Below are 22603 nucleotides of genomic sequence, written 5' to 3'. Positions count from 1 at the left end.
ATACTTTGGCCGCATTCAGTATAACTTTTCTCGTTTTTGTGGCTATTTGGGGAAAAAAAATCAATATCAGTCTTCGTGCTCCCTTATAACTTCTCAGCAGTTAGACCTCTATAGCAGCCCCTTTCCTCTTCTCTCCAACACCTCTCTCTGCTTCCTCCTTCTCTTGAAATGCCTTTTATCTGATTCAGAAATCTGTGAGTTTGCGCATGAGTCACCAGGGTCCTGAGGTTAGCTGACATGATCACCTTACCTGCGGCACTGGTTCAGGATCACAGAGAGAGAGGCATGTGCCCTGGTCTCAACATGTCTTTCACTCTGGCAACAGTCATAAGAGAGGTGAGGGACCTAGATCACAGGCCACACCCCTGCCTCTTAACTCCTTGCAGGTATGTTCCACCTCAACTCACCTAGTCTTTTTGTGTCCATCCCCCCACAAACTAGTCTTTTAGTGCCCATCACCTTCTCAGTGCCAGGTGCTGCCGGACTATGCACAGGTGATACAGGGGTGAGAAAGACACATCCTGGCACCTGGACTGTTCACAGCTGAGTGGAAGTGACAGCTAAAATTAACATCTGAAAACAGAAACGCATGCATGTATTTGCCAATCTAGCATCTCTTCCCACTCCTGGAAAGAGCCCCCATTTCTGGGGGAGACTGAACCTCTTCTACCCCAGGTAGTTCTGGTGGGACAGTTAACTACAGAAGCAATCTCTTGGCTCTGGTGGAAGCACATGACCTAGGCCTCACAGTTATATTGCCTGATCATCTTGGTCTGAGTTACGGTCTAGGCAAGCCAAGACAATAAGAATCCTTCCACAAGGTTTTATATGGGTAGAGATGTAGAGAGAGACAAGCTCCCTCTTTGCCCCTCTGTATCATCACGTGATTCCACAGTTTGTTTAACTGTCCTCTCCCACATGAAGGCATCCACAAGAATAACAGCTAACAGGACAGAAGCTGAGACAAGAAATGGACATATGTCCACAGAGAGTCCTGAGACTATTCAAGTGCTGGATAAGTCATACTGAGGGCAACTCCATTATTGCCTTTCTGTAGTTGGGTTACATGAACAAATATGTTATTTCTCTTTTCTTTTTCTAAAGCAAAGTTGAGTTGAGTTCCATCACTTACAATCAAGAGATTAAACTAGCCCACACTAGGAGAAAATGTCAGAAAGTTTCCCTGAGCACCTGTGTGTGTGGTGAGGAGAGAGGGAAGTTAAATAGGAAGAAGGGTTCAGACATTAAGTAACATGAATAAAATCCCTCAGGGAAAATTATGCAGTTTTCATTCTTGTACGACGAAAATGGATCTGACAAACTTTAGAAAATTACCTAAAACACACTTCCTCATAAAGAAATTTCAATGTCACCCATTTTTTCAGACATTTGAGCCACTTTTAAAAAATTAAGTCTCCAGGCGTACCCATTTTCTCCGCCATGCACTGTCCCCAAATATGGATACAGTACTCCCTTCACTCCCAAGAGCAGCTAGCATAATGTTGAAGTGTTAAGTGGGCATAAATGGAGGGAGTTACAATGAAGAAGAAAACTTACAACTCAGTGTGAGATATCAATGCTCCTAAAAAGCATCGACCAAACCCATCACTTGGAGTCCTTTCTGGGGCTCCTTCTCAGCTCTCTTCGTGTTAAGCACTGAGAAGAGCCCCAGGGCACAGTCCTTGGACTGCTTCTCTCTTCTATTTACACTTAATCTCTCGGTGCTGTCATCCAGTTTTACATCTTGATTCTGGTGACTCTCAAATTTATAACCCCTCCCATGGACTCCAGACTCATAAATACAACTGCCTCCTTGGCATCTCTGAGACGGTTAATAGGTCCCCCCAAACTTTACGTGTCCAAAAATGAATTCCTGATCTTCCCCTCAAAACACGTGCCAGTCACAATCTCCCTCAGCTCATTTAATAGACCCTTCATCGTTCCTATTGCTCAGGCAGAACCTTGGGGTCATCCTTGGCTGCTCCGTTTTTCTCAAACTCACAACCTGTCCATCAGTAAATTCTGTTGCCTAACTTAAAAACAAAAGACTTCAACTTCACGAAAACTCCACAAGTACTGCCCTGATCCAAATCACTGTCATTTCAACTGAATTACTTCACCAGCCTGCTAAACGAGCTCCTTGTCTCTACTTTTACTCTTTAGTCTGTTCTCCCAATGCAGTAACCAAAGTAATTCTATCACAATATAGTTGCTCGCCTGCTCAAAACCTTTCCATCATACACCAGGTAAAAGTGAGTTAACACGATGGCTTCCAAGGCCCTTTGTGAGCTTGTCTCCCGTCGTTTCTCTGGCGTTATCTCCCCTCACTCACCATGACGTAGCCACACTGATCTCCTTGCTACTCTTTCTACAAAACAGGCACACTCCCACTCAAACCTTCGCACTTGCTATTTCCAAATATTTGGAATATGGGCTCCCAAATATTTGCATGGCTTGATATCTCACCTCCTTCCGGTCTTTTCTACAATGTCCCGGACACATTATTTTAAACTGCAAACCTCTACCCATACCATTCTATTTTCCTTTTCAGTTTATTTTTCTTCTGAGCACTTGTTACTTTCTAACATACTATATACTATTTCCTTATTTATATTGTTCATATCGTCTGTCTCCCTGGGTTCGAATGTAAGCTTATAAATGCACAAATATATCCCTGGCATCTCAAACTGCCTGGCAGATAGTGAGCGCTCAATACACACATGTAGAATAAGGTGGATAAATCATGCATTATTCCTTCTCTCCTGTCTCTCTGCCACCCTCCTGACTCAGTCCAAAAGCCACACAGTCCTTTTTCTCCGGTATCAGCCCCTCCAGAGAAAATAAGCAATTAAGAAAATAACTTCTCTACCTAAACACCCTTTTCATTATGCAGAGCAGTCAGACTCTTCTTTAACCCCTCTGCAACCAAAAGGCCAATTAAGTCTTCCCCAAGAAGGACAGGTGCCTTTCTCCAAAGAGTAAATTTTGTAGCCTCCCCCTTGCCACTCCCTAATATGAAGACGATTACAATTTTTCTAATAGCATCCCTTCTCCCTCCTTGCTTTTGTTCTTCCACATCAGGAATTAGCAAACTACAGCCTAAGGGCCAAATCCTGCCTGCCACTGCTTTATGGAAGTAAGGTTTTATTGGAATACAGCCACATCCATTACTTGGAATAATACTTTAATATAATTTGATAGAAAAAAATCATAAACATCAAATTAACAAAAAATAGTGAAATAAAAAAAACATTTTTCACTGGATTTGATGATCTTCTAGGGGCCATAAGCCTCAGGTTAAGGATTTCTCCTTACGTATCTAGCAACACTGAAGACACTACTGGATACATAAAAGAGAACATAGTCTTTGAAATGGAAGTGGAGTAGACTAGCAAGATGTTTGCTCATTCATTTAGCCAGTCGGTCATTTTTATTCTAATGTTGACCATATCTGAAGTTACAACTTGTATATATATCATTATACAGTCTGCAAAGAACAGCGGCAAATTAGACTTCTGATAATTTTACTGTAAAATCTAACGGTTTTTAGGAAGTCAATAAATATGTTTGCTTTCAACCATTTCTCAGAATTTTCTGCTATCTACAGCTAAATGATTATACTTATAACACAAACTTATAATGTCCTTTATAAATTTCAAAGTGTCTTCCCATCTATTTAATTTCATTTTATCCCCCAACCAGAAACAGAGTTATTTCTATAAACACATTTCAAAATGTGAAACTCATGCACTACAAGACACACATAGAGATGGATAGAAAGAAATGTGCAAAGTAAAATATTTGAAATGCACCAGGGGAACTTACTTTTTAAAGGGATCCAGAGTGACCGCTTTTGGAAATAAAGGCTCCTTTCATGGGTCAACAATGACAAGAACACGAAGACTAGAGACAGACCTAAGTTTGAATTCCAACTTTACGGTTCTCTCTGGCTTCATTATCCTTATCTATAAAACAGGAATAATACCATCTCACAGTTATTGGATGGTGAAATGTGATATAAAATGCCTGGCCAACAGAGAATGCATCTAGTTCCTTTCCCTTTTATTATGCGAATGATTTTGTATTTGTAGATTTTTATACAGCACATTTTCTTTAAATAGAGCTCACTCACTGCTATAGATTTAAATGTGTCCTCCTAAAATTCACATGCTGAAACCCTAAACTCCAGTATGACGATAGTTGGAAATGAGGTCTTTAGGAGGTAATTAAGGTTGAATTAGGTCATAGAACCTAACCCAATAGCATTTGTGGCCTTATAAGAAGAAGCAGAGAGAGAAAGATCTCTTCCTCTCTTCCCACAGGCTCGCACAAAGAGGTCATGTGAGCACACAGTGAAAAAAGGCAGCCGTCTACAACCAAGGGAAGAGGTCTCAGAATGAAACCTACCTTGCAGGCACCTTGATCTTGGACTTACCAGCCTCCAGAATTGTGAGAAATAAATTTCTGTTAAGTCACCCCATTTATGGTATTTTATCATGGTAGCCCAGGCCATTTGATACACTCATAAGAATTTTTTTCTCATCTAAATAAACAAAATACCACAATTTATAGGAAAGTAGGTGAGGATGGCATAAAACGGCTGTACATATTTTATTCCTCCAGTTCACCACGACACTTTAAATAATAATATGCAAAATGCTATGGATTTTTAAATGTGAAGAATTAGACTGATTAATTTCCCACCTGTCCCTGAGAAACTAGTAAACGTTTAAGGCTTGGTAGTAAAGCACCAATTCAAAGAAACTCATATATAGTCTAGAACTTAAGCAATTAAAAAGATAATAGACCACGCACCCTAGCAGCCAGTAGGTGAGCTGGGAGCCGCGGAGGTCACCGTGGGGAGGCGGGGCGGGGACAGCACGGTAGCCTCCTTACGGCTCCTTGGAGCTGCCTCTGGCCTCCGGTACTGGAGCTGCCGGCAGCAACCGGCGGTGGCCAGCCTTGCAGCGGTGTGTTCTAGGTCAATGGCTTCTAAGACTCCAGTTGGATTCACTGGAGTAGGCAACATGGGGAATCCAATGGCAAAAAAAATCTCATGAAACATGGCTATCCACTCATTATTTATGATGTGTTCCCTGATGCATGCAAAGAGTTTCTAGACGCAGGTGAACAGGTAGTGTCTTCCCCAGCAGATGCAGCCGAAAAAGCTGACAGAATTATTACAATGTTGCCCACCAGCATCGATGCGATAGAAGCTTACTCTGGAGCAAATGAAATTCTAAAAAAAGTGAAGAAAGGCTCACTCTTAATAGATTCCAGTACTGTTGATCCTATGGTTTTGAACGAATTGGCCAAAGAAGTTGAGAAAATGGGAGTAGTTTTCATGGATGCCCCTGTTTCTGGTGGTGTGGGAGCTGCTCGGTCTGGGAGCCTCACGTTTATGGTGGGAGGAGTCGCAGAAGAATTTGCTGCTGCTGCCCAACAGCTGCTGGGGTGCGTGGGCTCCAATGTGGCGTGTTGTGGAGCTGCGGGGACTGGGCAGGCTGTGAAGATCTGCAACAACTTGCTGTTAGCTATTAGTATGACTGGAACTGCTGAAGCTATGCATCTGGGAATCAGGTTAGGGCTTGACCCAAAACTCTTGGCTAAAATCCTAAATATGAGCTCAGGACAACGTTGGTCAAGTGACACTTATAATCCTGTAGCTGGGGTGGTGGATGGAGTTCCCTTGGCTAATCACTATCAGGGTAGATTTGGAACAACACTCATGGCTAAGGATCTGGGATTAGCACAGGACTCTGCTGCCAGCATGAAGAGCCCAATCCTTCTGGGCAGTCAGGCCCATCAGATCTACAGGATGATGTGCTCAAAGGGCTACTCCAAAAGAGTTCTCATCCATGTTCCAGCTTCTATGAGACAAGGAGACGTTCTGAGTTTGCCCTTTGGCTGTGGACACTGTTGGAAACCAAACTCTATCTTGGAGCCCCTCACAGCTCACTCCACAAGTAAATGGGCTTAATCAAAGGTCACCTGTCTGCTTCTGATTGTCTAGGTCACAATAAACCCTGGGATTTTCCACCCATTTTTAACTGCTTATTCTTTTTATCTGTTTAGCAAACACATATTATCTGAATTATTTTTTTCTGCAAGCCACTGATGGTCTCTGCTAGCTAGCTGATTGACCTTCTTCCAAAAGTTTGATTCCTGAGCACCGTCAGTTAAAACGTTGCCTACTTCAATCAGGATATTACTTACTCCACTTTACAAATAAAACCACATTTTTTTTCCATGGGATAAAACCTATCCTGGAGGAAAGAAAAGAAATCGGTGTGAGGCAAGGAGTTAGAAAAAGGGGAAGTATAGTGAATTACTCCCTGTGTCCCTCAGAAAGTTTGTCCTGCTAACCCAGTGGTGGTATTCTTGCATTCTGAGGTTACCAGTTTATTTTCCAGGAGTTGATAAAGCAAGAGAACTCCTTGCTGCATGCTATGTAACTTGAACTCTGTTACATTACCTTGGTGTGTCCCTCTTGTAACAACTCCCAATACTTAGCAAACTTATTTTTTATATTTTTGCTTCCTTGTACATTCTTACTACATTTTGACTTCAAAAGAATGACATCTTTAGAACAGTCTCAGAGCCAATGATGACATGTGCTTTAGATAATTATTATGTTATCCTAAATATAACCATATTATTTTGAATTCAAATAAATTTCTATGCTAATAATTTTAAAAAAAGATAATAGAACTACTGGCAAAACCTTTAAAAAATTTACAGTATCTAATGACCATTTTTACAAACTTTTGAAAAATATACATGAATAGTACCATTAAATGGGTTAGTTTTCCAAATTATATTTAGAGTTCCCACATTATCAATGCCTGATACATGGCTGAAACTCAATAAATATATTCTGAATGAACACCGCATCCAATAACCAAACACAAAACGCCCACTCTTGAAAGACAAATGTGGTTGAAGGAGAAAAGCATTATTATGAGTAGAATTCTCAACATTGAAACTTTAAAAATAATTATTTAACTTTCCTCAAAGAATACAGTTAATTCATATTTTTCTTTTGGAGAGACAACATAAACCAAAAATCTACTTGACTAAATTGTTTATATACGTTTCTGGAATACAGTTATATACGTTCAATGAAATGCAATTTCAGTCACACACTGAATCACACAAATATCTTTAAGTACTCAGTTTCCACACCCAAAAGGGCTATATATAACCTGTCAATCATCCAGCAAGAGTAAGAAGTCCCTTGTTTGCTATGAAAAACTCATAAAGGAGGCTATGAGACCCAATCACTTTTCATCATTATTAAGTCCGTGTTAGTCTTTATTAAAACAAACAAAATCAAAATTTCAGACACTGAATTACATGATATATACAAGAATATACAAAAGTAAAAGAAAAAACAGCACATATCTACTACACTAGCATAGCAGACATTTCAACTGGTTATTCTATCCCAAATCCAAATGTTTACATCCAGGACGTCACAGAGGTAACCTCCTTTTGTACCTAAATTAAAAAGAAATCTATTTAATAGAAGAGAAAAAACCAAACCAGAGTTCATTTGTAAATTGCCTAACAGTTTCAGTGTATTAAAATCCTAACCTAAGATATTGTGTGTGTGTGTGTGTGTGTGTGTGTGTGTGTGTGTCAAGGTATAGTGATAGACCTCATAAAGTCTCAAGCAGAGAGCTGGAGGTTTCCTGGTACTGATTCTCATGTAAACTGAACACAAACTATCCATAACTGCCACCCTGTTTTAATATACATTTAATGCTGCCATAACTTGAAAACTTGTATTCAATAGGTAAATAGTCCAAATCTGGTTTCCTCTATGAAACTGACATTTCATTGCTGTATCACAACCTTGAATAGTTATTTCATCTGACCAAAGGGATTAGTCAAAAAATAAAAACAGTAAAAAGCAATGCTCAAAACTCAAAATCCTCAAGATTCAATATAATAATAATATTAGCATCCTCCAATTCCAATTCATTTTGTGTTCTTGGGTTCATATAAGTTCAACTGCTTCAAAAATGCTTAAGTCTGAGTTACACAGCATTCAGTGTTGCAGATGATAGCCTGCAGAGCTTGGCCCATCCTACTGCTAGGAGGCAAACTCACACCTTCCTCTGGAAAGGCCCTACAGGGTATAGTGTCCCTATCTGATTGTAATTGGGAAGGGAGGAAGTCAAGGCAGAGGCTATTCAGCTCCTATCTCTCAAAATCCGCTCTATGTTTGAGCATGTTGAATGAAGAAAGTAAGGGTGTTCATTTTTAAAATGATCAGAATCACAAGGGTTTCCTTAATTTTTATGTCTCTAATTAAAATAAATGCCAACATATCATTAAAAACATAAAGAAAAATTGCTGCTTTTCAGTTACCTTATTGAGCTCTGGAAACAGTTCTTGTATCACAATGTCCAATAAAACATAAGTCAGCTAAAACGCCAAAAAAAAGTTTTTTTAAGGCATTAGACAAAAAAACAAAACATAAAAACGATAAACACAAATTCAGGACTATGGTTACTGCTAAAGGGGAAGGCAGGGAATAAAACTGACAATATAAAACAAGCACAAAAGTAGTAGCTTCAATAGTATCCATAATGTTCTATTTTTAAGATGAGTTTTACATACACATGAGTTCATTTTACTATTATTCCTCATAACTCATTTTATGTTAAACATTTTATATGTAATAACAATTTTAAAGAAAACAAGCAGGATACAAAATTGTAACTGTATTAAGATCTCAACGGGCTATGTAACAGACTATAAACAGTAAAATGTTAACTGTGGTTATTCTATGTAACCTGAATGAATGATGGAATTCTTGATATTTAAATTTTTACTTTTTTCATGAATTTTTTGTATATTCCAAATTTCTATAGTGAATATATATTTATTTTAAATCAAAACAGTTCATGTTATAAAGAAAAAAGATAATCAGCAAAAGAGAGTTATTAACAAAGATACTTTTTCCTATCCGAATGTTTGAATTACATTGCCTTCATTTAGTATAGCATCACTTCACAGTTAATAATATACCAGACACCCTACTGTGTCATTCGCTAAACTAGCCAACACCAGTCAACCTGCTTTAATGAATTTTACCTGCTTGTTGAGAACTGGCTGCTGTAAACCGTCAAAAAGAAGTCTGATGCTTTCATACTTGGCTTCTTCACCAATACACTTGACTATCAGATCTAAACAAGAAAGCCACATGTGAAACAATTTTATATTATAAAGTGACTCATCATTTACTGGATCATAAGGTAAAATCTCCACTCTCTTTCCCAGGTATTATGCAAAAACTGTAAATTAGCATTTCCTAAATCAGTGTTCTGGCAAGAAGCTCTTGGAAAAAAGGGTTCTGTGGTCAAGTTGAGAAATGCAGTATCGGGAATCCTCCCTTTGGGAGATTCACAATGCACAATGCAGACTGCAAGCTCTGGGGAATGTTGCAGTAAAGAAATCTGTTTATATTATTAAGTGATAAAAGACAGTTGGAAAATAATACATATTTTATTATCCCATTCAAGTAAAACAAACAAAATAAAATGCTAAAATTATGCACGCACATTTGTACATACACGTATAGAGATACATAAAAACTGTCTGTGAGGATTAACACCAAACGGGAGCTCGTAGCTACTTCTGCACAGTGGGGACAGGATGGCTTCTACTTTTTACTCTCTATATTTTTCATAATATTTGAATATCTTAATATTTTTAATAATCAATTTAATTTTATGGTGAACATAGACTCTCTTCAATGAATATGACCACTTTATTTCTGTAGTTTTTGCATAATTACTATTAACTATCTTACAGAACAATTTTTTGGGAAAATGTTTACAAACTAATTTAGGGTCCCAAAGTTCCAATTCATGTTTGACTACACAGCTGTCATGTATCACTCCTATTACTACAGAGTCAGTCCTTATTAAAATCTGTGCTGAATGTTTTCCTCCAAGCAGGAAAAGAAAATTATTCTTAAGTAAACAAGGTGCTCAAATATTTGTCCTTTCCACTCCGATCATAATGAAACTCTTAATGCTGTTCATGGAAAATTCTCATTTTATGTTGCTTTTATAAGGTAAATCTAACCCTGAGAGGCAAAAGCCAAATTCAATTTATAATAAGTTTAGTAGATCCTTGATATTTATGCGTCTTTGTGAATCCTTTAATTCACCAATACTACACAGAATTTCCCAATTAATATGCATGAAGCATAATGGACAAAAATAAACGATCCTTTCAGATTCCCCATCACTAAGGAAGAAATGAGTAGAGGACAACAGAAAGCATGCTAAGCTTCCTCAGTAGCTAAATTACATCTTCCCAAATGGAAGTCTTGAAGTGGATGTGATTCAAATTCGTGCCTGAGCAAAATAAGAAATTATTACATTCACTGGCTTTCCATGTTGTTAAAACTAAGACTGTCACTAAAACTAAGACTGTTAAAACCATAAATGCTAAAGGTCACTATAATACAAAACAAGTAAGAAATTACTTCATTATATACCTAGAGAAGATTCACCCAAAAACAGCTGTGGTTCACTTTCACCTTCAGACCAGGGATTTAACTTAACTGTCTTCACACACAGCAGCAGGATCATTCTGAGACTCATTTTTCAATGATGAAAATTCTCTAAGGTACCTTCAATTCTTACTCTATATTTTCTCCCTGGGCATGACTACCCACTCACACATGACTCCCATATCTTTATCCTATGTCATCATTCCTCCAATTTCCAAACCTGGATATTTAATTGCTTACTAGACATTTCCTCCTGAATAATGTATAGGCACTTCACATTCAAAATGCCCTAAACTAAATATCCTCTGCTTTGACCTCTTGACGTTTTTTCCTCATGTTTCCCATCTCGGTAAGAGGTTACTACCATTCATTCATTTAGTGGTCCAAGCCTACCTCCTTTATAAGAGAGGGGATCACCCTCCTCCTTTGAGATACTACGTAACTTGAACATGGATCTACAATCACATGTATGTTTTGTTTGTATGTCTACCTTCCTGCCAGACTGAGCTACCCAAGTACGATTTTTATATCCCTTGCACTCTGCATAGTGCCTGGCACATGGAACGTGCTCAATAAACTTGGGATGAATGAATGAATGAATTCTGACCTTTCACTCACACACACTAGTTTAGCTCTTCTCCTGGTGAAGTGCTTGGGCAGCAGGACTCCAGCTGTCCCACAAACCTATCACTTTGATCAGTCTGATTCTAAGTTATTGAAAGAATCCGACTACTGTGTGAGTAGAAACAGCCTTACCTTAAAGTTCTTAGTGCTAACATCATAAAAACCAAATTTTATTTAACCAATTGAGTTAATTTTAATTGGTTTTGGTAACTATTTCTAAAATAAAAACTCACAGTAAAAATTAGCCTCAATAATTACTATACATCATGACCTCAAAAGAGTGTTAATCTATATTAAACTACTTTTTAAATATTACATTACCTGGAATGTAATTCATCATTTCTTCAAAAGTCTGTTTTGCTCGTTTTTGTTTATCTTGGAGAGAGCGAGGTTCAGTGTTTTCACAAAATACAGCATCTAAAAACAGACAAAAAGAAACATTTGCTGGAATTTTCACCTATTATATACAAAGTATTTCCTCATGGTAGAAATACTAATAAAGCAAAGAAAAGCAAGACTTTTCGCTCTTTTAGGTCTAATTAAAATCCTTAAGAGTACTCAGAACATGAAACAAACACATGAGAAAATACAAACCTCTGAGAAGTGTTATGAGTGAAACCAAACGGTGCTCCTGAAATAACTGTTCTAGTTTACAATGAAGATAGTAATCAGTGTACATTTCCAGGGTGTTTTTAAAGAGGATTCGAGTTCCCATTAAGAGATGATGAAGCCAGTCAGGAACCTGGAAAACCACCCGTCCTGAGAAGGATCACACAGAACACTTCATTAAGGTAAACAGATAATCTGAACATTTTCCAATGTGAAAAATACAGATGGTCAATATTTTATTTGCAAACACTATTAACTTTAATATGTTCAAGATCAATTATATACATTGAATTCTTATTTTAAAAAGTACCTTCAATTAAAACAAAATTATAATGGGGCAATACTCAAGAGCATTAATTTGCATCACAGAAAAAATATAATACATGAATGAAAAACAGGTTTTAACAGTAACCACAGATATCTTACCTACGTACATCAGGTAATCATAGACTCCTTCTAAAGTCATCATTTCCATAAAATAATTCTGATTTTGCTTTCTTTCTGTATTCTCAGCACGGTTTGCATTATTCTTAAACAGATCATTGAAAAGCTAAAGTAAAAGTTGAAATAATAAAAAATATAGTTTATTACACCTGCTGATAATAATTACTAAGGGTAAAGTGATACAGAGCAAAGGCGTTTAAACTCTGTCCAATCACAAGAGATTTAAAAAACCCCTACAATATCAGAGAGGTTAAGATCTGCCCCCAAAATTCCACATTTACACCCAAATTGAATTAAAAAATACAATATTTTGGGGAGGCCAAAATATTAAATAAAAATCTACTTTCATTTTAGACATAACAGAAAATTCATTATCCATAAAGAACCCCTTTGATTTGTTTACACCAAAAGGAGCAAATGAACATATCTATATAAAGATGTATAAAAACATCAGTAATAGCTAATTTTAATTCTAACATGATTTAAAGATTATAAATCACTAATTAAACGATGTTTAGAGGTGAACATTAAGCTTTAAGCAAAGTTTATTTGGACAATAATAGTCAAAGCTCAGAAAGGCCTAATATATGAGACAAAAACAAGATATGAAGAATTACTTATAGCAAAAATGTTAAAATGCAACTAAATCTCAGCCCTACTTACCCCAAAAATATGCCCAAAAAAAAGTCTATTATCATTAATAATAATCAAATAGCAGAAATTAAGGAACTAAAAAAAAAACTGATAGGGAATTCCCTGGTGGTCCAGTGGTTAGGATTCCGTGCTTTCATTGCCAAGGGCCCGGGTTCAATCCCTGGTCGGGGAACTAAGATCCTGCAAGCCGCGCTGTGTGGCCAAATAAATAAATAAATAAATCTAAAACAATTTTTTTAAACTGATAGAAAAGACCAACAAAACCAAATGATAAAATGGACAAAGCCTTTGGCAAGATTGATCAAAAAAGAAAAAAGGAAAGAAAAAGACAAAAAATGTCAGGAATAAAAGGGGACATAACTATAGATGTCAGAGAAAACAAAAAGAAAAAATGATATTATTGACAACTTCAGGCCAAAATTTTTCAAATTTAGATAAGATGGAGAATTTTTAAAAAAATATAACCTATCAAAATCTGACTCATGAAATAATAAACCTGAAGAATATTATAATCATAAAAGAAATTAAATTGGTTGTAAAAAAAAAAAACTTCCCACAAACAAAACTTGAGGCCTAAATGACTATCAACAAGTTATCACTTATTTAAAGCACTAATAATTCCAATTATAATTCTACCAGCAAATAGAAAAAGGTTAATATAACCTTAATACCAAAACCTGACAAGGATACAATGAGAAAGAAAAATTATAGACTAAGTATACCCATAAACATGGACTTAAATTTCCTTAACCTCATAAGGGATTTCTACAAAAAAAGCTACACCATTTATTATTTAATGGTGAAACACTGCAATCATTCCCTTTGTATAGCAGGTCCTAGCCATGAATGAAAGAAAACTGCCATCATTTGCATGTGTAAATCTAAAAGAATTAATAGATATGTTACTAAAATTAATATAAGTCTAGCAAGATTATTGAATTAAAAATCAATACACAACCATCAACTGTATTTCTGTTTACCAACAATAAACCTATAAAGTGAAAAAAATTAAAGATACCCTTTAGAGTAATAAGCAAAATGAAGGGTTTTTTTTTTGGCAGGGGAACTGTTCTTTGAGCTCACATAACTCCCCATACTGGGTCCTACTCTGGCACTGAACTAAGCTTCTTGCAGACAGGTAATTTATCTTTATATTCCCAGTGCCTAGCACTCCATAGCAGGCACACAATAAAGTACTTGTTTAATGAATGGATGAAATATTTTATAAGCCATTAAAATTACATAATACCAACAAATAAATATATTATAGCAATTAATTCCTTGATTACTGGAAGTTGGTGATTTACAACTTAAGAAAACCACTTTTAAAAATTCCCCAAAATACACAAATGATAGTTTACGAATACAGTTTCTCAAGAATCACTTACCCTGGGCTTCCCCGGTGGCGCAGTGGTTAAGAATCTGCCTGCCAATGCAGGGGACACAGGTTCGAGCCCTGGTCCGGGAAGATCCCACATGTCGCGGAGCAACTAAGCCCATGCACCACAACTACTGAGCCTGCGCTCTAGAGCCTGCGAGCCACAACTACTGAAGCCCATGTGCCTAGAGCCCATGCTCCACAACAAGAGAAGCCACCACAGTGAGAAGCTCGCACACCACAACGAAGAGTAGCCCCTGCTCGTCGCAACTAGAGAAAGCCTGCGTGCAGCAACGAAGACCCAACACAGCCAAAAATAAATGAATAAAATAAATAAATTTATAAAAAGAGAAAAGAAAAAAGAAACACCCCGTTTAAAGCAAAGAACGAAACAACTACATATACTCCTTATACTGTACAATTAATTTCCACATAAGGAATATATAAAGTCCCATCCATTTCATTAACACAGGATTCTCCCTATAATGGAAAAGTCATCTCAAGTAGGACAGCTTCAAACTTAATGGCTCTCTGAGGCAATGCACAGTACCTTCTTATTATTTTCTGAAGTAGGGCTGAGAATGGTCAGTTCTGGTTTACTTGGTTTAGGCTTTGGAGAGTCACAAGAATTAATGAAATTCATGATGAAAGGTTCCAAATGCTGACCTTTCTGTGGAGATCATGGTATAAAAATCAAGATTATGATTTTCATTATCATATAACCCATTAAAATTTATTGCTATTTAAATATGCTTATAACTATCATTTTATAGAATGCACATAAATCAGTTATTCACCTCTTTTATTAGTTTTCCAGGAACAGACTTTATAATTTTCCCTGCAATTAAAAGTAAAATATTAATTTTAACAAGGCATAATATACCTCATAACTGCTCATATAAATACTTTACTAGGTAATTTAAAACACTAAACAGCCAAGTAAAAAGCAAAATGGTAAAAAAATATTTATAATTGACCATTTCACGCTTAACAAAAATTTACAATAAATTAGGTAGTCTTAACTATTTATAGATACAACATTTGGGATACTTTAAAGTAATCCAGTGGGGTGAGAGGCAGGTGAAGGGCTGGAACAAGTCAAGTGTCAATAACTATTGAAGGGATAAGGAGTTCACTATACAAATCTCTCTACTTTTGTGTATATCTGAAATTTTCCATTGAAATGTTTTCAAAACATTTTAAGCAATGGTGAATATATAAAGATATCTAAAAGTATGCAAAAGTTAGTCAAAAGGAAAAAGAAGTTCTAAAAATTGCTACACTATTTAAATTGGCTATTTCAATAGTTTGCATTCTCAGCTTTAGATTAAGAATATATATTCTAATCCTGTTTGCCAGAATTTTGTCTTGATCGTATCTCCAGGTTCCTTTATTATAAAATATCAAACATCATGAGATTTTCTCAAGCATTTAGAAATGACTGTAAAAATCAGTCAAAGTTGATTAATGTAACTTAAATTTCTTTCAGTCCGGTTTAGAAAAAAGTAGACTCTAATGGCAATAGCAAAAGGCATCTTAATGAAAAATAACATAGAGATTGTTTTATAACATGCAAACCTCCAACCCTCTCACCAGGCTACTTCTCCTTTGGTACCCCCATAAATTACTCCTCCCACCTCAGAATTTCCCAAGTTCTTTGAATTACAGTGTTGCATCCTGTGCTTCTCTCTTCTACATGCTCCTCCTGAGCCAAATGTTTTGCTCAATCTGATTTCAAGTAACATACAAATCTCTATTCTGTGCCTCTCTCCTGGCCTCTCCTAGCTTATAAAACTTCCTCAACTGGAGTCTATAAACTCAACAAGTTCAGAACTACTCTAAATTTATTCCGTATCTCAGCAAGTAACAGCATTCATCCAGTTGTATAAACAGAAACCTGGATCATCATTTTTTTTTTATTTTGGAAACTTGATTAAATGTTTATTCATTTTAATTTTGCCTTTTTAAACATTTTGAAGCCAATATATTGTGTTTTCTACATCTGAAACATTTTTTTTAAATTTTATTATTTTTTGATCATTTCTTCTTCAGTCAAACCTAGTCAATAACCAGGTCTACCCAATTCTATCTCCTAAACATTATGTATAACCAAATACAAAATGTTCTCACATTTTCCCTCGATAAGACACACACCAAATATTCTGGCTCAACTATATGTATTAATTTGGAGAGATACAGATGAAAGCCAAATGCCCACTTGCAATATTTATTCATTCAGTTCTATATATACTTAAGATGACATTAATATAAAATATATTTAGAAATACTGCTTCTCTTCCATTATGATATTTAACAATTTTATTCAAACTTTTCCAGCTTATCTTATTGCTTAGTCTATACTGAACTTTATATAAAAGGAATCATGCTGCACACATTCTTCTGCCTCTTGCTTCTTTCATTCAACATCATGTTTTTAAGATTATCAACACTGTTCCAAGCAGCTGCATGCCATGGGTATTCATTGCTCTAAGTATTCATTTTGTGAAACTACTATAATTTACGTCTACTCTATTGCTGATGAACATTTGCATTATTTCCAGTTTAGGCTACTATAAGCAATGCTGCTAAGAACATTCTTAAATATGAATACAAGATTCTCTAGAGTGTATATCTCAGAGAGGAACTGCTGGGTCATTCAGTTTTATACCAAACTGTTTTTCCAAGTGGTTTTCCTTTTTTTCTTAATTGAAGTATAGTTGATTTACAGTATTATATTACTTGCAGGTGTACAACACAGTGATTCGATATTTTTATAGATTATAGTCCATTAAAGTTACAAGTGGTTTTCAAATTTATATTCCCATTAACAGTGTATAAGAAGTCCTTCAGAGTTTTGATACATGGCTTCACTCTATAAATTATTTTTCTAAATTAATCTGAAAATACTGCTTCTTTTCTTTTCAGTTTATCCTCTTCTATATGATTATTTAAATTGACTTACCAAGATTTACGTCTGGTAGTATCTTATCAAGAAATTGTGTTTCCCCACCATTGGGGGAGAGAAAATCTGCCAGAAGTTGACTATTACTCAATTCTGGATGCTGCAGAAGTTTCTTGATGAACAAAAACAGAAAAAAAGGGGGGAAAAAACAGTTTTAACAATCTAGAAGAGTGATGAAAACTATATTAAAATGACTTTTTTAACCAAGAAAACAATTTTAAATCCTCAAAAGCTATTTTATATTCAGAATAATAACAAAGCACATTTATAGAAAGAATAGCATCATATAACAGGGTAAGACCTCTGTAGTCAGACATGAATGGGTTTGAATTCTGCTCTTCCATTTGCTAGCTAGGTGTCCCTAGAAAAGTTCGTATATTGCCTAAGAGTCAGTTTCCTCATGTGTAGAATGAAGATAACACTACCTACTTATAGTGTTGTTAGATAAGGCACAGTATCTGATACACAGGAAGGAAGATTAAACACTAGCTAATATTATTTCTCAGTTTCTCAACTATAAAATAAGTATTACAATATCATACATCTATCTTGATAATTAAAGGAAGCTGGTATAAAGGGTTTTGCAGAGAACTAAACATGGAAATGTGAAATAACTTGGAGACTCTGTTGCCTGATCTGCTTGCAACACTATTTTTTCTTACAAGACAAACTGACGTTTTAAAGCGAGATTTAACCCAGTCTTACCTAATATTCAGTTTTGTAACTATGAAAGAGTTAAAAATGAAATACCAGTACTACAACATTTAACTCCATATTACCAAAAAATATTTCTTCTAGAATGAGGTTCTCTAGTTCTTAGAAAGAATTAGTCGGTTCAAATAATGGGTTTAATGATATCAACAAAACCACAGGTTAACACTAGCATATGCTGTGTTCAAATATCCTTGCAATAGTTAATGTTTATATCATATTTCAATTTTCATACCACCAAAAAGTTATGAAAAAAATACTTTCTGGGTTGAGGCTCAAATACAGAAAATATAATGTAAACATCCCTTTACACTGTTGAATATTTTTAATTTAAAAAGTACTTATTGTTGGCTAAAAGGCATCCAAATTTAACTGAATTAACAATTAAAACTACAAAATTCCATGTCCAAATAAAGGAGATTTTAAATTTTTTTTATTTTTTTATTTTTGGCTGCGTTGGGTCTTCATTGCTGTGCACAGGTTTCCTCCAGTTGTGGCGAGCAGGGGCTACTCTTCATTGCAGAGCGCAGGCTTCTCATTGTGGTTGCTTCTCTTGTTGCGAAGCACGGGCTCTAGGCATGCAGGTTTCAGTAGTTGTGGTACGTGGGCTCAGTAGTTGTGGCACGTGGGCTTAGTTGCTCCACGGCATGTGGGATCTTCCCAGACGAGGGATCAAACCCATGTCCCCTGCACTGGCAGGCAGATTCTTAACCAGTGCACCACCAGGGAAGTCCAGGAGATTTTTAAAAAATAAAACAAAAAAGATTATCCAGTTTTTGGTCTTATTCACTTGATAAAAGAAAAATGGTCATTAATTTTAGAGGAGTCTCAAGTAGGTAACTTTTAAGCAGACTGCACCAACAATGGAAATAGCAATTACATTGTTTACACAACACAATGTGCACACACTGAGAAAAACGGAATTCAATTCCAAGTGGTGAATGGTACAGAGTCAGGAGATCCCAAGTAATTAAAAAAAAATGTACAATTGCAAAAAAAAAAAAAAAATTAATAAAACAAGAGGGAAAAATTCCAGAGTTCAGAAAGTGCTAAACACAAAATCAAACAAAAAATAAGAAAAAAACCCCCAAAAAACCCAGTATTCTTAGAATGCATTTAATGTTTTACATCAAAAGTTTTTTCTTCCTCTCTCTCTCTCTTTTTCTCTAACTTCCCACATCAAAAGTTTTAAACTATGCCCAATACAAGACTTTTTTCCTCCGAGAAAATATATGGTATTTCACTGGTTATCAAATTTTTTTTAAAAAAGTACTCTTAATAATTCATTTCCACATGGGAAAAAATTTTTTTAATAAAGGAATTCTAGAAATCCACATTGACAGGTATTGTAAGACACAGCACATGTGTATGTACAAGAGAAAAAGAGACAAATCAGAGGATGTTTTAAATTAAGTTGGAGCTGTACCTGTAGATATTCCTGAAACTCTTCTCTCTTAGACTTTAAGAACTCATAATTTTTGGGGCCAATGATCCTCTTGGAAGGAAGCTGGGCATCAGGAAATGTGCCTGGAATTAATAATATGAAAGTTTTTACTATGTTCTGCTATTATTTTTAAAACCTAATTTATAATTTACTATGGCAACTTCAGATTCCCAGTGCTGCCTTGTAGAGATGTGGCATTATCCTTTATATAATTTTGACAAAATAAGAGCACTTCAAAAGTCAGAAGACCAGACCAAAGAACTTGAGTCTACTGATATCCAAAATACCACCACCCTTCGTTGACACAGATTTATTTAGCTCTCTATACTAGTAAAAAAGCTTCAAAAACCTATCATGAGATTATTTTGAAATTGGTGGTATTCTATTAGACAAAATCTTACTGAAGAAATACCTACTCTCTCAGGGAGAAAATGGCAGCATTTTGCCAATGCTATATAAGCTTAAAAACAAAATTTAAAAACCATGGACATGTTTTCTCAGATAGGGTCAACTTTGGACATTTTAGTACCAAAAAGGAAAAATATTGTTGGGAATCCAACCAACTTTGATTGGTCCAGGATTTTAAATTACAGAGATAAAAGATCTTTTCTCAACTCTAAATCAAAAGGAAAAGTCTGAGAGAAAGACCAAGACAAGGATGGCATTGTACCAGACTGGCAAAGGCAAAGAGAAAACCATTTAAGGACAAGTACAAACTCAAAATCTAGACAAAAAAGTATGGAGTGGGACCTTGTATTTTTTATCTTTCTAAAATCTCCTTATTGTGGGTTTTGTTCTTATAGCAGAGTAGAGTAGTTTCCCTGCCCTTTACAATTCAGAACCAACCTGAATTTGGATCAGGGGACACTCCACAGAACTTTTCTAAAATCAAAAGATTCAGAATACACAATTCAAGCTCAGCAACTTACATACAAAATGACTAGAAATGCTTCATGCCTAGAAACCTAATATTAACTAAAATAAATGGACAGATAAGAGAGAGACTGAGAGGTGAGAGGAAGACTGAAAAGAAAGAGTGCTCTGCTTTTCCGATTGATCTACCCTTAAAAGAAACACACAACTACAAGGTTTCTTTTCCATATCGAAATCTAAGAGCTAAATCAAAACATCTGTCATGTTGCATAGAAACATGTTTACCACAGAAGATGATGGCAAAAGAAAAGAGCAACTCAAATGCCTGGTTTAAATTCTCTGCCACTGTCTTTTAAATTTTAATATCATTATTGCTTGAAAAGCAATAAATTTGCATTGTAAAAACTTTAAAAATATAAATAAGCAGAAATGAGATAAAAACAGTATATTCCTATTATCACTAGTAGTGTACACAAGTGTCACTGTTACATTTCCTTAGTACAGTTACTTAAAATTAGAAAGTAATTTCAGAAAGCTGGTTCAACAGCTTTCAAGAAGGCTAATGCTGAAGTATGTTTTATACAAAAAGGACAACATACCATGAAATTCTGTTAGTTTTGACTCAAGTACATAGAATTCAAGGTATCTTCTATAGACAGACCAATGTTCAGGCTCATGCCCAACTGTAAAATGAATAAATACACACTGAGAAATAAACAATTTTACAAACTACTACTAAAAGAATGCACTATTTATAACATTAAGTATACAAAGCTGGAAATTATTCCAGTCTTAATAATTTATTATTTCTTGGGAATTCCCTGGAGGTCCAGTGGTTACGACTCCACACTTCCACTGCAGCGGGCATAGGTTCGATCCCTGGTCAGGGAACTAAGATCCAGCATGCCGCGTGGCACAGCCAAAAATAATAATAATAATAATAATTTATTATTTAGTGGCATCAAATCATTAACATATTTTACCCCATACTTTAATTTGAAGTTACTTAGAAGAAATTGATAAATTTCACCTATTTATGAGGTTACTGCAATAATATACATATTTTTTCCTACAACAGAATCAGAGAGCTCACAGAAACTTCAAAAAAGTATGTAATTACACTTAATTTTTAAATGTCACAAAAATAATGCATTTAATAAAAATTTGTACTCCATTTTGGAGGTCTCAAATACTTAACAACTGTCCTGATCTAATGCAGTACAGAACAGCGCTATCCAAGAGAACTTCCTGCAATTCTGAAAATGTTCTATATTATCTGAACTAACATAGTAGCTATTAGCCACACATTGCTACTGATCACTTGAAATGTGGCTAGTGTAAGGAACTGAAATTTTAATATTAATTTAATTTTAACTGCCACATGTAGCTAGTGACTAGAAAGTTGGACAGCACACAGCAAAGGTTTAAAGAATGAGTCAGGTCACATTGCCTATTTCGATCCCAGCTCCCCCATTCACTAACTATGTGAATTTGAACAAACACCTAACCTCACTGTGCTTTAGTTTGCTTATAATAAAAATAATTGTACCTCTTACATTAAATAAACTACCTTGAGCACTTTTTGTACAGTGCACAGCACAGAGTAAGCACCCAAAAAATGTTAATGCCTATTATTAGCAACTCATGTCATCCTAGCATAAATTTGGAAATGGAGTGGATCGAGTTAACTAAACCCACAACAACCCAAAAACAACACCTGTATTCAGGAAAACCAACCTGATATAGTTACAGCCTACAAAAAGAAAATCCTATTTTTCTTCTTATAGATCTTAAAAGATCTATATTATATTTAGTTTTGGTTTTTAAAATCCTGAAATTGCTATTCTGCTATACATATAAGCTCAATGTAGTATTTAAATGATACACTTTTTTTTCCCTCTCATACGGCACGGCTTCCTGAGAGCACATTACATTGACAGTAAAAGTCTGCAGCACTGCTGACAAAAATTATCTTAGAATACAAGTTTTAAGATATTTTCATTTTCATTTTATGTTAAATTAAGCCAAACTTTTAAAAATAGAAGCAGAAAAATTAAAGACAGTTGTCCAAAAGGCAAAAACAAAGGTATACTCCCAAAATATTTTAAAGTATATCATATATAAAACTTTCAAAAGGTGATAAACAGGGACTTCCCTGGTGGTACAGTGGTTAAGAATCTGCCTGCCAACGCAGGGGTCACAGGTTCGAGCCCTGGTCTGGGAAGATCCCACATGCCGCGGAGCAACTAGGCCTGTGCGCCACAACTACTGAGCCTGTGCTCTGGAGCCCGTGAGCCACAACTACTGAGCCTGCACACCACAACTACTGAGCCCACGTGCCTAGAGCCCATGCTCTGCAACAAGAGAAGC

General features: G+C 35.7%; 1 protein-coding gene and 1 pseudogene across 5 annotated transcripts in view; one reads left to right on the top strand and one right to left on the bottom strand.

The window, feature by feature from the left end:
* The first annotated feature begins 206 nt into the window (after positions 1 to 206).
* LOC114235737 (3-hydroxyisobutyrate dehydrogenase, mitochondrial-like) lies at positions 207 to 5894 on the top strand (annotated as a pseudogene).
* Positions 5895 to 7280: 1386 nt separating this feature from the next.
* SNX14 (sorting nexin 14) overlaps positions 7281 to 22603 on the bottom strand; it is a 72360-nt gene continuing 57037 nt past the window's right edge. For all 5 annotated transcript variants that reach the window (XM_028162306.2, XM_028162305.2, XM_007195914.3 and 2 more), the window contains 11 exons: positions 20833 to 20916; positions 19343 to 19443; positions 17206 to 17317; positions 15041 to 15081; positions 14794 to 14913; positions 12194 to 12317; positions 11753 to 11917; positions 11480 to 11575; positions 9106 to 9197; positions 8377 to 8433; positions 7281 to 7500 (listed from right to left, as the gene is read on the bottom strand). In XM_028162306.2, the coding sequence (XP_028018107.1) occupies positions 7462 to 7500; positions 8377 to 8433; positions 9106 to 9197; positions 11480 to 11575; positions 11753 to 11917; positions 12194 to 12317; positions 14794 to 14913; positions 15041 to 15081; positions 17206 to 17317; positions 19343 to 19443; positions 20833 to 20916 (1031 nt within the window). In that variant the 3' untranslated portion in view covers positions 7281 to 7461. The remainder of the gene's footprint in view (positions 7501 to 8376; positions 8434 to 9105; positions 9198 to 11479; positions 11576 to 11752; positions 11918 to 12193; positions 12318 to 14793; positions 14914 to 15040; positions 15082 to 17205; positions 17318 to 19342; positions 19444 to 20832; positions 20917 to 22603) is intronic.

Source organism: Balaenoptera acutorostrata, chromosome 14 (genome assembly GCF_949987535.1).
Source record: "Balaenoptera acutorostrata chromosome 14, mBalAcu1.1, whole genome shotgun sequence".
In the NCBI taxonomy this organism is placed as follows: Eukaryota; Metazoa; Chordata; class Mammalia; order Artiodactyla; family Balaenopteridae; genus Balaenoptera; species Balaenoptera acutorostrata.
The sequence above is the reverse complement of the archived record's forward strand: the minus strand, read 5'-3'. Positions and strand labels throughout refer to the sequence as shown.